This window comes from Copadichromis virginalis, linkage group LG23 (genome assembly GCF_057382275.1).
Source record: "Copadichromis virginalis isolate Kocher_CV1m ecotype Utaka linkage group LG23, C_Virginalis_male_GT1.1, whole genome shotgun sequence".
In the NCBI taxonomy this organism is placed as follows: Eukaryota; Metazoa; Chordata; class Actinopteri; order Cichliformes; family Cichlidae; genus Copadichromis; species Copadichromis virginalis.
Window position 1 is genome coordinate 50,904,258 of NC_140639.1, and position 16,341 is coordinate 50,920,598.

Sequence of the window (16,341 nt, forward strand, 5' to 3'; positions counted from 1 at the left end):
AGGACAATGGGCTGATTATACAGCTACAATGAGGAACACGCCACTGCGATGTTTTATGACACCAAAGATTGTCCTTACAAGGATGTTTGACTTTGATGTTTCTTACAGAAAAATTCTAAAATGTGTAAAATACGAAATGTGCCGCTGATGAAAATTAAGAATGGGAATTAGTTGTGCTACAACAGGATCACAATATTTAGTGTCTATCATGATAAAGTTATTTTGTGATACTCTATACATTATAAGACAGCAGCATCATCTGTGTGACAGGGAAAATTACACTTGTAGAATAGCAAAAAAGAGAAAGAATGTATTAAGTTGCTGCATTGTGATATTAAAGTGTGCTTATTTTATCATCATAACAGTTTTAATATTGGATTTTACTTAATATGGTGTCAGTGCAATTAATCAATCCTCTGAATCACTTTTCATTTTATTTTATTTTTTTCTACTATAAGTCAGTTCACTTTACTTTCTTTCCCCAAAAGGAGTCATGAAGTTCTAATTCTATTTAGGCAAACTGGTAATATTTGGCATATCAGTAATAAGGACACAACTGAGCAGCTAATAAAATAAATGAATAAACAGATTCACAGACAAGCGTAATTTAGAAAACAGTAAATAGTTATTTCTGAGGATTTAGGCTGATTAATTTGTTTTACGTACGCAAATATCTTTTTTTTGGTCTGTTTGTATAGAGACTTTAAATTTGGGATTATCTAGTTTTAACATAAACCACGTAATACTCTGAATGCAGTGTATGTTAGTTAGTTAAACATATAACAGGTAACTGCTGTGTTTCATTAGCACATTTTAACTGTTTGTTTATACACTCTAGCCTGTGCTTGTTACCCATCTATTTGTATGTATTTTTAAATAGAGATTTGATTTTAATATGACTAGAATATACTTGGATAGTAAAACAACATTTCTCACATAGTTAGTATTATTGTCAAATATTGGTCATATTTTTTTCTTTGAAACTGACGAATCATGAGTAGTCCTTCAAATGTGGTTCAAATTATTATAAGACCTAAGAATGATTGCGTTGTATTACAGCTACTACTTACACTGATGCGACTACCACTAGAGATATTTTAAATAAAATCCTTCTGAGAATTTTAAAACAGTAAACTAGGTAGAGATACGAAATTAACTGACCTAAATTTGGATCTACAGACGTTTTAATCATTTATTTTCCAAAAAACTTCTATTAATACAGTGTGTTGTGTCCCCATGACCATTAAAATGATTTTATTTTATCATTTCATCCATAGAAAATTAAGTAAAAACTAAACTTAACTTAATATAACTGTACAAATAAGTGTTCTCAGACAAGATGCCCACGGGGACTTTACTATACAATTACTTGTATTAAATTATTAATTTTAATTTTGCTAATCCTGCCGGTCAGCCAATATTTTCCCGCCACGTTGTGTAACTTTGCCAATGGCGCCATCTTGCGGATTACATCGTGAATGACGCTTTATGCGAGCGACTCCCCTACGTCATAAGTATGCGCCAGTCTCTCTAATCTCGACAACGTGAAGAAAACATGGGAGTCAGTTTTCCTTCTGACAGGTAGTTTCTTCTTTCTGAGGTCCTCGCGTCACTTAAACCGACGTTAGAGAGTCAGAGTGTCATTTTGAAGCTTACTGGGAGCCGCAGAGCGCGAGGCCGTTCAAAAGTCACGTGAACCGAGCTTTTTTGCGGCTGTTTTGCTAGCAGCATGGACAACTCCGAGGAAAGTGCCATTGAGCTCCACGGAGATGAGGAAATTATTGAAGTCATCGACCTGAACGACACGGAGCCTGGCCCAGGTGGGTCTCGGCAGCACCTGTCCCGTCTCCTCTCCCGTGACAGGCGGGACAAGAGCAGATATAGATCAGGTGACCGTCGTGTGCTGTGCTTTTTCTCTCGTAGATGATTTGGCTGATGACTTGGAGGACGTCGACTTCGATGACGCTGGAAACGCAGGTGATGACAATGACGGCTGGGAGACTGAGGACGAGATGGAGGCTGAGGCAGAGCAGGACGACAGCGATCTCACCTTCAACAAACACACCGGTGAAAACCTCCCTCGTGTCTCTGCTGCTGCTCTCTGATTGCTCCTGGCTGCTTAAGGTTTAAAAAGGTCTGACCCTTTTTCTTTCTTTCTTTTCTGTCCAGGCTCGGTGTTCTGTGTGAGTTTGGACCCAGCGACCAACAGCTTGGCTGTGAGCGGAGGGGAGGATGATAAGGCCTATGTTTGGAGGGTGAGCGATGGGGAAGTTCTGCTGGAGTGCACAGGTGAGTGTAGAGCTCAGAGGGTTGGATGATTTAGGGAAATCACTGTAGTGAGCTGGAACTAAAGACAAAGGCGTTTGTTTATGCAGGGGGTAGATTGGGGGTGATCACATAAAGCTTTCTACCATGGCAATTAAAACATAAGCACCAGCACAGCATGGTTAAAATCACAAAATGTTTAGTTACAGTGTGGTTTGGCTTCATTTGTGGACGCAGGTGAGGAGCAAACATGGGAGTCTTTACAAAAACTCTTCCTGCTTTTCCAGACTTAAACACAATCCTGGTATTCTCAGATAAAGCAAAAACAAAAGAAAATGACAAAAAACAGGGTAATTAGCATTTCCAATTACTCTGGGAAATAGGCATCTGCAGATGCCAACAAGGGTTGCATCAATTTGGGGCTGGCTGTGGCTCAGAAGGGTGAACAGGTTCTGGTCCAAGCTGCCTTGGTCAAGATACTGAACCCAAAGCTGCTGCTGGTGCATCCATCAGAGTGTGAGTGAAAGAAAATCCTCAAAGGCACAGACTGAAGCTCTGTATGAATGTGTGAGAATGGCTCAATGTGGCTTTGTGTGCTCTTCTAAAGTAGAAACGCACTAGTGCATTTATTTGCATAGCGTGAGCGCTGTGTTGACATCAACCATGTGTGAAATGTGTCCACGCAAGCATTTTCAGATTGTTTACATAAAGATGTGGACACACTGTGATGTCCCAGATGGGCAGGACAATGGCCAAAACAGGAAAAAAAAATCATCATGCTCTTTGCCCTCTGTGCCTACACAGGTCACAAGGACTCAGTGACGTGTGCCATGTTCAGCCATGACTCCTCCCTGGTGGCATCCGGAGACATGAGCGGCTTGATTAAAGTCTGGAAAGTAGAAACTAAAGAGGAGATCTGGTCCTTTGAAGTGGGAGATCTGGAGGTAAGAGTGTGTGCGTGTGTGTGTCTGTGTGTGCGTGTGTGTGTAATAGCTGTTGCTTTCTATCTCAGTGGCTGGAGTGGCATCCCTGTGCTCCAGTGCTGCTAGCGGGAACGAATGATGGCAACGTGTGGATGTGGAAGATCCCCGCAGGAGACTGTAAAACCTTCCAGAGTTCGGCCTGTCAGGCCACCAGCGGCAAAGTCCTCCCCGATGGTGAGAGATGGGATACAAAAAGTCACCCCACACAGTACCCCCAAAAACCTGCCCACTTTTAACCACAGTTAGAAAACTCTTGCCGTTATTTTGTATGCTATAATTTTATGGATGTGGTTTTAAATGGATGAAACTGTCATTTTGTGCACTGTTTTACCTTTAATGCCCCTCAGTCCTCAAAAGTCTTGTAATTTATATATTTTCTCCTCCAGGTAAACGAGCTGTGGTGGGTTATGAGGATGGAACAGTACGCGTGTGGGACTTGAAGCAGGGAAATGCTATCCACGTCATTAAAGGTGGGTCTCACACATGCTTTCTTTTTATTATTAAGGTGATTTGTGAGTTTAATAAATCAGAAAACATATTAAGTTATATCTTGATTATAGGAAATTGATGGCCAGATGACGGAGGTGTGTTTATGAAAGAAGGTGTGTTATTGTTAGGGATGGGTATCGTTTAGGTTTTATCTGATACAGTACCAAACTGGTGCTTAAAGAATGGAGAACACAAACTTTGTCAAAATCCTCTCATGTTTAGCTGTTTTCCACTTTTTCTTTGGTCATTTTAGCCTTTTTGGCCAGGGTGAAGGGAGTATCTGCCATCAAACAAGAAGACAGCCACATGTAGCTATGATGATGTTTGCTAGTTCACCTTACATGCATTAATGTAATAACGTGGTTAGCCTACTCAACGTAAATTACACACAAACAACATTAAGCTACTCACGCAGAGAAGAACGGCTGCTGCTGCATCATCATCCTCATCATTCCTGCTACACTGGCAGGGCTAGGGGCCAGGACTCTCCTCTTCGGGTTTTTGGGGATGTTGCTAACTCCAGGTCTGATAACAGGCACCACACCCGCAGTAGATGTGCTCGGTGTGAGGTCTCGCAGCAAGCTATCAAATACGGCGCATTTCTCGGCTTTTAAAACAACGCTATGCGTCGCCAGCTGTTTCATTGGATTCGAGGTGTTGCCTCCTTTGACAGTATCACAGTATCAGCTTAAAGCACTTGTTGCTGCTGAGTTTGCATCTTTTGCTGTGAAGTACAGCCAGACTTTGACAGCTTTTTTAATCTGTAGCTCTGCTCTAAAAGAACGTACGTACCTGGGCCCACCTACTACGCTCGCAAAGGTAAAACGATTGGCTAGAATCCAAAGTGTATGACATCTCAGGAAAAAAAAGCACCGAAATGTGCGCTGCTTTTTGGTCTGGTTACTATCGTTTATGTCAGAATCGGTACCCATCCCTAGTTATTGTGCATGTCATGTGCTGTTATGACTCCAGGGGGAGATGCAGCTGGCTTTAGTTTAATAGTGTAGATTCTGGATGAAAGGAGTCTCAGTGCTCTTTCCCACATTAAAGTTACATATAAACAGATGAAAAGCAATAAAAGTAGCAGAGCATATTACAGATTTGTTGAGTTATGGCTCAATAAAAAGAAACAGAAAAACTAAGGTCTTCTGTAAATAAATTTGTAGCTCGTATTTGGAGAAAGTTGTTTAACATGTGTAAACAGTTGTAAACAACGAGGATGAGCAGCAGCAGTAAATGTTGATCATAATTCTTGGTTTAAAACAACAGTACTGTGTGAAAGTCTTTTGTCTTCTTTCAAGCAGCCACACTTTCTTGTCATTTGTCTTGAGCAATAGTTTTTCTTTGGACATTTTTTTTCCTCACTCATTTTCAGTCCAGTCTTTGTCCCTGTCAAGAAGAATTTTTCCAAGCCCCTCATCACCGAATGATTCAAACATTAAAAAAAACACAGCTCACGCAAGGGATGAACCAGTTCTACACGTCCTTTATCTTTAGTCACTTTGTTACTAGCAGTGTCTCACAGAAAGGCATCAGTTGTTTTATATCTGTGCCAAAGATGATAAAGCTGGAGACAAACATAAAATAGTAGTTTTTGCGCCAACAAGGCAATTCCCAAAGAGCTATTGGGCGACTGTTTGGTACATGTCAGCATGGTGTGCAGTGTGTCCTATAAATTTAAGAAAACTTGCCAAGTGGAGGATGGAAGTGGCAGGCCAAAACAATCCTCTACAGCAGACAAGCAGCATGTGGAAGTCAAGAAAGTGAACGTGAGAGAAGTGGCAGGTCTTACAGAGTGAGGCATCCAAAAGGACATCAGGCCAAAGATACAACAGTGAGTGTCTGCAGCCGTCTGTAAGACACGGTAGAGGCCGTCTCATGGTTTGGGCTGCATTTGCTTTTCTATCTTGAAAGCCTCTTTTTGCCAAGAACTTCATTTTCCAGCACGGCAGTGATCCAAACATGGCAGTGCAGTAAAACCATACCTGTGTAGAAAAACATAGTGGAATACTATCAGTCATGGATTGGCCTCCCCAGAGCCTGGACATCAACAGTATTGAAGCAGAGTGGCATCATGTTGACACAGAACAGATTGTTTTTACCGGTTTCGTTTTTCTTCTAGCAGAATATACAGAAGTGAGCGGTGCTTCAAGACGTTTACTGAGATGCATGTAGTTTATGCTGTTTGTCTCCTAACAGGTCAGGATGGACACCAGGGGGCGCTAACCTGCCTGGCTTGCAATAAGGACGGCTCTCTGATGCTGACAGGTTCAGTGGACGGCTGTGCAAAGCTCATCAACATCACCACGGGAAAGGTGGGTGCCACAGCCAACCAATACCAAGCAGGCAGGAAGTGTAGTGAAGCAGGTGCTTCCTGTGTCTGACCTACGTGTCTGTGTGAAGGTGGTCGGCGCGTTCTCTGTGGAGGGAGGCAAAGGAAAAGGCTCCAAAGATGAAGAGGAATCGAACTCTGTGGAATCTGTGGGATTCTGCAACATGTGAGTGGGCTGCACACTCGCAGTAATACAGAAGCATATCAGAGCCTCAGCTCCTCCTCAACAGTTTCACCTTTGTCGCCCTTTCCAGCCTGCCGCTCATCGCTGTCGCGTACTTGGACGGGACTCTGGCCATATATGATCTCTCCACGCAAGCCCTGAGGCACAGATGCCGTCACGAGGTGAGAAGCGGCAGACAGCGGCACAGTTTGTGCACGTTTAGTCTGGTCCCGCCTGTGTTCATACTGGTCTATGCTCTGTGTATTGTGGGGAGGCTTTGCAGTCATATCAGAAACCCTCCCAGGGTTAGGGAGGTTTGTTTGAAGGGATGTTGCTTGTGTGCAGATAATGTGACAGAGAACATTCAGTAAGGAAGTCGTTCTTTGACAGTTTACCGAAAAAGGAGCTAAAAACATCAACTCTCTTTCCTCCAGCCTGTAATAAGCATTTACTCTTTATGTTGCTTTAAAACTGGTGTTGGTGTCGCCTTTGCCTGTTTTTCATCGCGCTTTGTGTTCCTCCAGGCTGGCATCGTTCACCTGCAGTGGGAACAGTCTTCTTCTGTGGTGTCCACCTGCAGTTTAGACGGCGCGCTGCGCTTATGGGACGCTCGTTCAGGCAACATGGTGGCTGAGTACAAGGGCCACACCGCAGAGATCCTGGACTTCACCATGAACAGGTATGATTCCACAGCACACTGCCAGGACTGTGTGCCCTGCTCAAGGGCACTTAAGTGCATTAGAAATTAGGGATGTGCAGAAGTAGTCTTTCACTGGGAGGCACCAGCAAAGCTAGTTATTCTAATTTTGTGAATGCAGAACACAATTTCTGGCTGTGAGAAAGTCTTTCTCCTTCCTGATTTAGTTTTATTCTTTTCTCTTTTTTGCATATTTGTCACACTTGCATGTTTCAGATCATTAAAAATGTTGTTTATGAGTCAAAAATAACTCTGACAAAGTGCAGTAGGCTAAAATATCTCAAAGAAAAGCTACAATCCAGAGAAACAGCTGAGAAACAAAGTAATTTACCTCTCAGTCTGGAAAGGGTCTTACATTTCTAAGGCTTTGAGGCTCCACTGAAACACAACAAATGGAGAAAGCCTGGAACAGCAGTGAACCTTCCCAGGAAAGGCCGACCTGCCAAAGCTACTCCAAGAGCACATCAACGACTCAACCACGAGGTCACAGAAGAGCCCAGAACAACATCTAAAGAACTGCAGGCCTCACTTGTCACGATTGAGGTCAGTTCATGATTAAACAACAAGAAGAAGACTGGATAAAAATGGCTGCTTCACTGGTTTAGGACGACTTGCCCTAATTGATGCAACCATGAATTCTGCTCTCTACCAGAAAATCCTGAAGGATGAACTGGGCCAGTAGGTCATGCTCTGAAGCTCAAGTTTACTGAAGGATCGTTGTTGCACTCATGTTGCGCAGCAGAACAATGTGAAGCACAGCAGCTCGTCTGCATCTGAATGGCTCAACGAAAAAGCCAGAATGAAGGTTTTGGAGTGGAATCGAAGTCTGGACTTAAATCAGATGCTTTGGCATGACCTTAACCGTTCGTGCTCGTAAACCCTGTAACTCAGCAACTCGGCAAAGACCTGGATGTCCAACAGTAATGGGTGATCACAGAATCATTTCCATGGTGGAAAGAAACCTCTTCACAACAGCCCACCAAGTGAACAACTCTCCAGGAGGCAGGCGTATCCAAGTCTACTGTAAAGAGAGAAGACTGCATGAAAGTAAATACACTGCAAGGTGCAACAGCTCATGATGCAAGAATAGAAGGCCTAGATTTGACTCCCCTATAAAGGCCAGCACAGTTTGGGAAAACCAAGAAAAGCTCTACCAGAATGATGGCAGTATGGAGAAGGTGTGGAACAGCTCATGATCCAAAGCACACCACATCATCTGTAAAACACAGCGCTGGGAATTTCCCACCCTCCCACTGCATGCTGATGTTTTTGATGCTGCTCTCCACTCTGGCTCTCCCTGTGGAAATCCAGAGGTGAAAAGAGCAGCAGTAAGACCCCACAGCGCACAGCTGACGTCATTGATGGCAGATTGTACTCAGCAGGAGGAGCAGATGAGGTGGTTTGTAAAGCTACTTGAAGATGCATATCAAATTACATCACAAGTCCCCCCCCAGTATGAGGTTTTGCAGTTATAAGCACTGAGATCAGCTCCAGCTCCAGGATTACACATGAGTGTGAGTTTGAGCTGCTTGAACGACTGCTGTCCAGGGACAGCAGTCGTTCCCGTGGTGACGAATAACTCGATGAACAAATGGCTGACGTTGCAACACAAAACTTTGTTAAATCACTGAACTATTTATAATAAAAATCCATGTGAACTCAGCCAACTGTACGCAGGGTTCAAGTAAATATTTACTCTTTGTTTCCACTGTCTCTTAATCACATCCTGGCTGTCCTCGTGTCTCCGCAGGGAAGCCACTCTTGCTGTAACCGCTTCAGGAGACAACCAGGTGAAAGTCTTCTGCCTCCAAAGACCCGATCGGTAAAAGCCGAGACAAAAGACAAATCAAAGAGAAGAGAGAATATTTTAGGAGATGAGACTTTGTTCCCGTTCACTTTTATCCTCAGGATGTTAAAATGCTCTCGTGTGCTCCTGAATGATTCTAATCTGGTTTTTGTTGTAGGACCGTAGCAACCAAAAGATTATTGTTACTTTTTTGTTCTTTTGTCCTCATAGCACTTGATGTTTGCTTCATGGGCAGATGTTTAAGCCTCTTCAAGTAACTCTGAGATTCTTTAAAACACAATGTTTCTCACTATTTTTGTCCCAGAACACTTGTCAGTGATAAGAAAGTCAAAGCGTCGATGCATCATAGTGTCCTGCCTCTGACATCCGCTGTTATGTTCTGTCCTCCAAATGAATTTAGAGATCAAACGATACAGAAAAGAGGATGATGTGTGTGGTCTCAGCTCTCAAACACAGATTTTTTTTTTCTTTAATGTAAACTGAACTGTAAATACAAAAAATAAATAATATACTTTCTTCTTGGTAACACTTAGAACTTGTTTCTTGTGTTTGCTCCAAACTTAGTTCAAGTTTCTTACATTTATCAGTGATGACGAGCTGCATGATGAAGCATGAGGTCATTTTGATGGGAAAGCCTGCAACTTACTGGAACTTCTTTTAGTTCAAGTGGTCTCTAGTTGGTTCAGTTTCATCTTACATCTGTTTTATCTCGAAATCAGATTTTAAAAAGAGGAGGATGTGAGTCAGTCTGAACAAGTCACAGCGCCCAGTGAAAGCAGATTTCCCCCAAAATGCAGCTTAGATTTAAAATAAAAGCAGGAAACTTGACTTTGAAAAGCCAAAATAATTAATTTGTTTGAGGTTTAAAAACAGATTGGATAAAGAAGTTTAATGTCACCTAGGAGCCTTAAAGCCTTCTGTCTGCAATGTCCGCAATTCATTTTGTAAATAAACGCAACTTTAACATTAACCATGTCTATTGAACACTAATCTACTACTGTGCAAAAGTCTCGATGAACAGCGCTGTATCTGAAAGTCATGACCTCAAGAAATGGGAAAAGAATCCAGCAAAGACCTGAAAGATGCATGAGGACCTTCAGCTCATGCATCTGCTGTTCACCAAAGCCTCATCAGCAATGGTCTCAGTGGAAGGGTGGCTGTCAAGAAGCCATCCTTAATGAAGGGAAACGGGAAGAAAAGACTGAGGTGTCCGTGGTGGAGTCGTGAATCCAAAGTTTACAGTTTTGGTTCAAATGGTGAACAAAGGTCAGGAGAGCAGGACAACAGTGAGTGTCTATAGCTGTGTGTAGGACACGGTGGAGGCTCCGTCATGGCTTGGGGCTGCTCTTCAGCCAGTGGTGTTGGAGATCTTGTGAAAACTGATGAAATTATGAAGAAAAGTAATGTCAGATATTGATCAATCATACGATACCATCTGGAAGGTATCTTTTTTTATGGTGAGTATGGATACATGCTCCTCTAAGATCCATAAAATGACATGTGGTGTGCCTCAAGGGTCGGTTCTAGGCCCTGTACTTTTTAATTTGTATATGTTGCCTCTCGGCAGTGTCATCAGTAGGCATGGAGTGAACTTCCACAGTTACGCTGATGACACGCAGCTGTACATCTCCGTGTCTCCTGATGACACCAGACCAATGGATGCCCTTTTTAACTGTATCTTGGATATAAGATCTTGGATGGCAGAAAACTTTTTACAGCTTAACCAGGACAAGACTGAAGTTTTAATCGTCGGCTCAGAGAGAGAAACTCTTGTCTAAATTAGAGGCATTTTCACTATGTCCTTCGCTACAAGTGAAAAACCTGGGTGTTATTTTTGACTCTGAGCTTGGTTTTATCCCACATGTTAAACATGTAACCAAAATTGGATTTTATCATCTAAAAAATATAGCCAGAGTTCGCCCTATTCTCTCTCGGGCCAACACGGAGATGCTGATGCATGCTTTTATTACCAGTCGCATTGATTACTGTAAGGCCCTGCTCTCTGGTCTTCCTAAGAAGAATATTTCAACTTTACAACTCTTGCAAAACTCGGCAGCTCGTGTGCTGACGAAGACCGGTTTTAGAATCGCTGCACTGGCTCCCCGTGTGTTTCAGGATCGATTTTAAAGTTCTTTTATTGGTTTTTAAATGTCTTAATGGTCTCGGGCCTTCTTATCTCTCAGATCTGCTTTTACCATACGAACCCTCGCGGACCCTGAGGTCCTCTGGTACTGGCCTTTTGATTGTCCCTAAAGTCAGGACACATACTCACGGAGAGGCAGCTTTTCAGTGGTATGGTCCTCGTCTGTGGAACAGCCTGCCGGAGGAGCTCAGGGCCGCAGAGAACGTACATGTTTTTAAGAACAGGCTCAAGACCCACCTTTTTAATTTAGCTTTTACTTAGCGTTTATTTATTTTATGCTTATTTATTCTATCCTGTTATTCTATTATTAATTTAGGATTTACCTAATATTTTTTGATTTTATTCTTATTCATTTTTTAATCTTCTTACTCTATTTATATTTATATTTATATTGTATCCTGTTCTTATTTATTTTATCATTTTACCCTGTATACATTGTATTGCGTCATATCTCCAGTGTTTCCTCGGAGGGCGCTCTCTGCACCGGGGCTGTGATTGACCGTGGCTGCTGGGTCTCTGGGGTCCTCTCAGCCTGGTTGGGGGGCTCCTTGGCCTCCTGCTGTGTGCCCAGCCTGGAGGCTGCGGTCTGTGACCGGCTCCCGGTGCAGACGGCTCCCTGTTATAATGTTTCCTCACTTGGCTCATGCGAGCTCAGCCCAATTTTTACTCTTTAAGTGTGCGCGTGTGTGTATGTGTGTGTGGGTGGGGGTGGGGGGATATATGTGTATTGAGAGTGTGGGGAGTGAGTTGGAGGGTGGGGTGGGCTGCTTTTAACTATGTAAAGCACTTTGTGCTACATTTTTTCTGTATGAAAAGTGCTTTATAAATAAAGATTGATTGATTGATTTTGTTTTGGTACTGCAACGATCCCAAACACACTGCCAGTACATTAAAAGCATATCTGAATAGATAAAAACACAGTAAGTCAAGGATGGTCCTCCGCAGAGCTTGGACCTCAGTATTATGAGACAGTTTGGGATCATCTTGGCAGCTATTTGCGGTGGAAGACACAGCTGGATGACAACAACTGGCTAAGGTCCAGTGGGACTTTAGGCTGCAGTCAAGACAGACAAGCAGCTGCTGGCCACCATAAAGACATAATGGTGGTTACATTATGTAACACCAGGGGCTGAAGGAAAAACTTGAACAGATGTCGAAGGTCCAAAGGGGTTGCAGTGGTAAGAGAAGTGTCAGCAGTGTTGCATGAAAAAACAAAGAAAAGCTCAGTTTAGTTTATGTGAAAGTTCCTGTAATAATTAAATTTCACAGTGAAACAAGTGGCTGGTTTTCAGGCACTTTAGTAGCCTGAACCATATTTTTCACAATCAGGAAACACATTATTAGCTGACCGGCCTCTCTGTTGCTTCTTAAAATAGAAAGCCAGTTTGACCTTATGTGTTTACATTAGTGTGTGACAGAGGTCTGTTACACACAAAGGTCGTGAGGTTGTACTGCATTGTTGCAGTTAGAAAGTAGGGCTAAAGGACTCTGTGCAATCACGTATTCATGAGAAAAAGATTCAGGAGTGAGCACTGAGAAGACCGACTGGTTACCCAGACGTTAATATCTTACTGAATCACACTGGTTTTCTTCAGTTCTTCACATTCAGTTGTTCTGTTGTTCCTGCCCTCTGCTCCTCCTCTCCTCTCTCAGCCTTTCTTTAGGATGACGAAAACAAGCGTCAGCCAGTATCCTGTGCACAAGTGGTTCTTCCTTGTACCTCAGTCCTGCAGTGTTGTCTGTATCTGTGGTTGTACATGAATAACTCACCCTGACAGGCAGTCAAACAGTTGCACGCATGAACGTTTGTGCATTGTGGTACATTGTTTTGGCAGATATGATATTGGGATTTAAACCAATGGAAAAGTGCTTTCATTCTCTTTTATATTCAGGTTATAAAGTATGCAGTACAAACTGACCAGCAGATCATTTGTCACAACAGTGTATTTGGCCTTACAGGTGCAGGAGGCCAAATACAAAGGCTGGATGGATTTCCACCTTTAGACCTTGATGGGGCCACAGTTTGATATATTAAATTGCAGCTGGTATTCTGTGAGAAGTGCTGTGCTGACAACAGATGCTGAACAAATCGGCCGAGCAGAGAAAGGCAGGTGCTAATGCCAAGGTAAACATAAGTGGAGGAACAGGAGGCAAGTGACAAATCCATTAACAATACCACCTCACAAAGGCAGAGAGCAGTAACCACAGAAACAATCAGGGCCAGAAGAAGCTTCAGGAATCAGTTTATACAGGAGCTACATAACCTCAATGATTGTTTCTTCTTTTTACTAAGAAAGGTTAAAAGTTGGCATATAAAACTTTGTAGTTCTCAATTATGAGGGTAAGGGATGTGAAAGAAATCTAAAGCTACATCATTTTTTTAGATCTACATGTAGCATTAAAATAAAAGTTATTAGAGCTCCACCCAATGTTTTTGTTACAGCTCCCCTAAATTAACAATATTGGTAATGCGTGCTGCACAATATCGTTTATTATTTAGTATCTACTGATATCTACTGCTAGCTAGTTTATTGTGATGGTGCCGTTTTTTTTTTATTATGTTGCTCTTTGTTGTTTGCTTTCTCTTCTGTTTTTTTTCTCCATACAGGTGACCCAGATGTTTTTTTTTTGTTTGTTTTTCTTTCTTCCCCCCCTTCTCACCGTCTCTTCTCCCCTTTGGTTTTCTTTTTTTCTCTCCCTCTCTTTCTTTCATTCTTTCCCCCTGTCCTATCCCACAGTCATGTCTGTCCCGTTTGTAGCAACTGAAAATAAAATAAATTCATAATTATAATAAAGGTCAATCAAATGGACCAATATGGCAAGCCCATGATGATCCACTGGGTAAAATAAATCCGCTTGGCATCTTTCTTGGCCTTAAGACAACAATTCTGATGGCTAAAGATCCAAACGGGACACAAAAAAGAGAAAAAAAAAAAAGAAAAGAAAAAAACCCCCCAATATTGGTAATGAACAAAATCATTTTATCTTTTTGTAATTCACCAGTATACGCAAGCATTTTAATTTAAATGTTACAAGATATCATTCTTGTTGCTATCCATGAATTTTCAAATTTACCGTTTCATAAAAAAGAGGAAAAAATTATAAAGAAAATTATTATCTTTGATTAAGATGCCAAATTACAGTTATTTATTAGATTGGTGAACAGGAAGAATAATTTTAGTTGTGAACGTTATGCATGATTAAACCTGCTCAAATTTGGGTATTAAAATAAATATTCACGTTGTTATTTGACTTATAAGTAACGATGCATGTTTTAGTTTTAAGGTTTTAACAGATTTCTAAAGTATTTATGTAAATTATATACGAATAGGTCATTGATAAATTACGCATATTAAAATATGCAAATTCTTGGTATTCTATGACAGTTCACATACTTACCAAGCAAGGCTAGCTTTTAGCTAAGGTAGAGTAGTTAGCTTTGTTACTTTTATTTTAACAGTATCATTAATATGTAGGTGTTTCATGGTATAACAAAGTGAGTTTCTATAGTGAAGAATTAAAATTGAGTTAAAAGTATTTTAAACATGAAAGTATTGAATGGTTTAGCCTGACCGTCACTCAGCTAGCTAAAGTGTCGCTGCACATTGTTATTATATCACGATTTACAATTTTGTTTGTTTGTTTGTGTGGTTCAGAGAATTAGACATATTTATGTAATATAATTTATGGTAATCCAAAAATGTATAGTAATTGCATTTTGGGTTTGTAATAGAACTCTTACAAAAAACTGACTCCATAAGAAGCAGAGCTTTTAAAATGTCAATAACATCCCTTTTTTGTATGTTGTTAAAAGAATTCTAAATAAATGTTAAGTGAAAAAAAATGATAGAAAGTGGAAGATGTAAAAAAAAAAGTGACAAAACAAACAGAGAAGTTCCACAGAAGCCAGCTGGGCACTATTATCCCGACCACATTACATTCCTCCATTGTATATAATAATAAACCAGTAGATCATTGATTTAATGTTGAGTAGGATCTGGTTTTCCGAGAAATCCAGGATGCACCATCTTCTCATTTGTTATGTGAAGATGTTGTGCTGTCTTGTCCTCTCTGTGTAGTGTCTCTCCAGATGTCCCAGCCTCAGGAACGTTTATGTTTAAAACCCATTATCTGATTGGAGCTCGTCCATCAATACAACCGTAGGTCTGCACAAAAGTAGAAGGGAAGGAGGACTCTGTGTTTGGCTAATAAAGCAGGTCACTTCTGGCCTTCCATCCACCACTGTGTTTAAATATTGTACATGTGTGACAGCTGTTATGAATTCTGCTGTATACACTATTGTACATATAGGTCACATCATCTTATTTTACCTTTGACCTGCTTACAAGAACTGACGGCACTGCTAGGTACCATGACAGAAACGTGACAAAATGATCTGTTTATGTCGCTTTACAAAAGAAAGGAAACAGAAATATAAAGAACTGCTGCTCCTTAATACACATCCTTAATCAGCCAATCACATGGCAGCAAATCGATACATTTAAACATGTAGACATAATCAAGACCACCTGCAAAAGTTTAAACTTAGTGTCAGGAAGAAAGGTGATTTAGATAGCTTAAATGTGACATGGGTTGTTGGTGCCACATGGGCTGTTCTGAATATTTTACAAACTGCTGATATACTGGGATTTCAACACACAATCATCTCTAGCCTGAAAAGAGAAACTATAGAATAGCAACAGTTCTCGTGGGGAAAATGTGTTGCAGAAGTCAAAGGATAATGGTGTGACTGCTTTGAGCCGAAAAGAAGGTAACTCTAACCACTTGCTACAAGCAACGTTTGTAGAAGAGCATCTTTCAAATCTTGAAACAGATGGGCTACAACAGCAAACAGTGGACCACACTACTTACCACTCCTGTCAGGTAAATGCAAGAATCTGATGATACAATTATACAATTATACGCAGGCTCGTCAAAATTGGTCGACAGAGGACCAAAAAAACGATCCATGGGCTGATGAGGTTTTGCTGTGACATTCAGATTTGGTAAAAACATCTTCTAAGTATGACTCCATCCAGATAACTGCAGATGTAATGGTGCAGTGATATATTCCCTGCATGCTTGTGACCCATTAGTATCAACTGTGCCACAGCCCACCTGAGTAATACTGATGACCACAGTCTTAATGACTTCCACTGGATAACGTGCCATGTCTCAAAGCTCAGATGATCCCAAACTGGTTTCTTCAACATGAAAAAGATTTCAGTATAATCAAATGACCTCCACAATTACCAGATCTCAATCATATAGATAGAGCGTCTTTTTAAAGCACATAAATATTAAATAATAATAATATTAAAAAACAGATTTCTGTTATTCTGCTAACTGCAGGTTATTTAATTAAAGAGTATCACAAAGCACGAAGAGATAATCCAGGTGTATGTCAAAAAATAAAAGTGAGATGTATAAAGTTATACATTGATATATAAAAGAAACTGATT

General features: G+C 41.1%; 1 protein-coding gene across 1 annotated transcript; it reads left to right on the forward strand.

The window, feature by feature from the left end:
- The first annotated feature begins 1,438 nt into the window (after window positions 1-1,438).
- Window positions 1,439-9,262, forward strand: aamp (angio-associated, migratory cell protein). Its single transcript, XM_085448921.1, has 11 exons — window positions 1,439-1,820; window positions 1,924-2,067; window positions 2,170-2,289; window positions 3,070-3,209; window positions 3,278-3,422; window positions 3,635-3,718; window positions 5,937-6,052; window positions 6,141-6,235; window positions 6,324-6,414; window positions 6,757-6,911; window positions 8,680-9,262. Exons 1-11 carry the CDS (start codon window positions 1,730-1,732, stop codon window positions 8,753-8,755), a joined length of 1,257 nt encoding a protein of 418 aa, XP_085305047.1. The 5' UTR covers window positions 1,439-1,729; the 3' UTR covers window positions 8,756-9,262.
- Window positions 9,263-16,341: the final 7,079 nt, after the last annotated feature.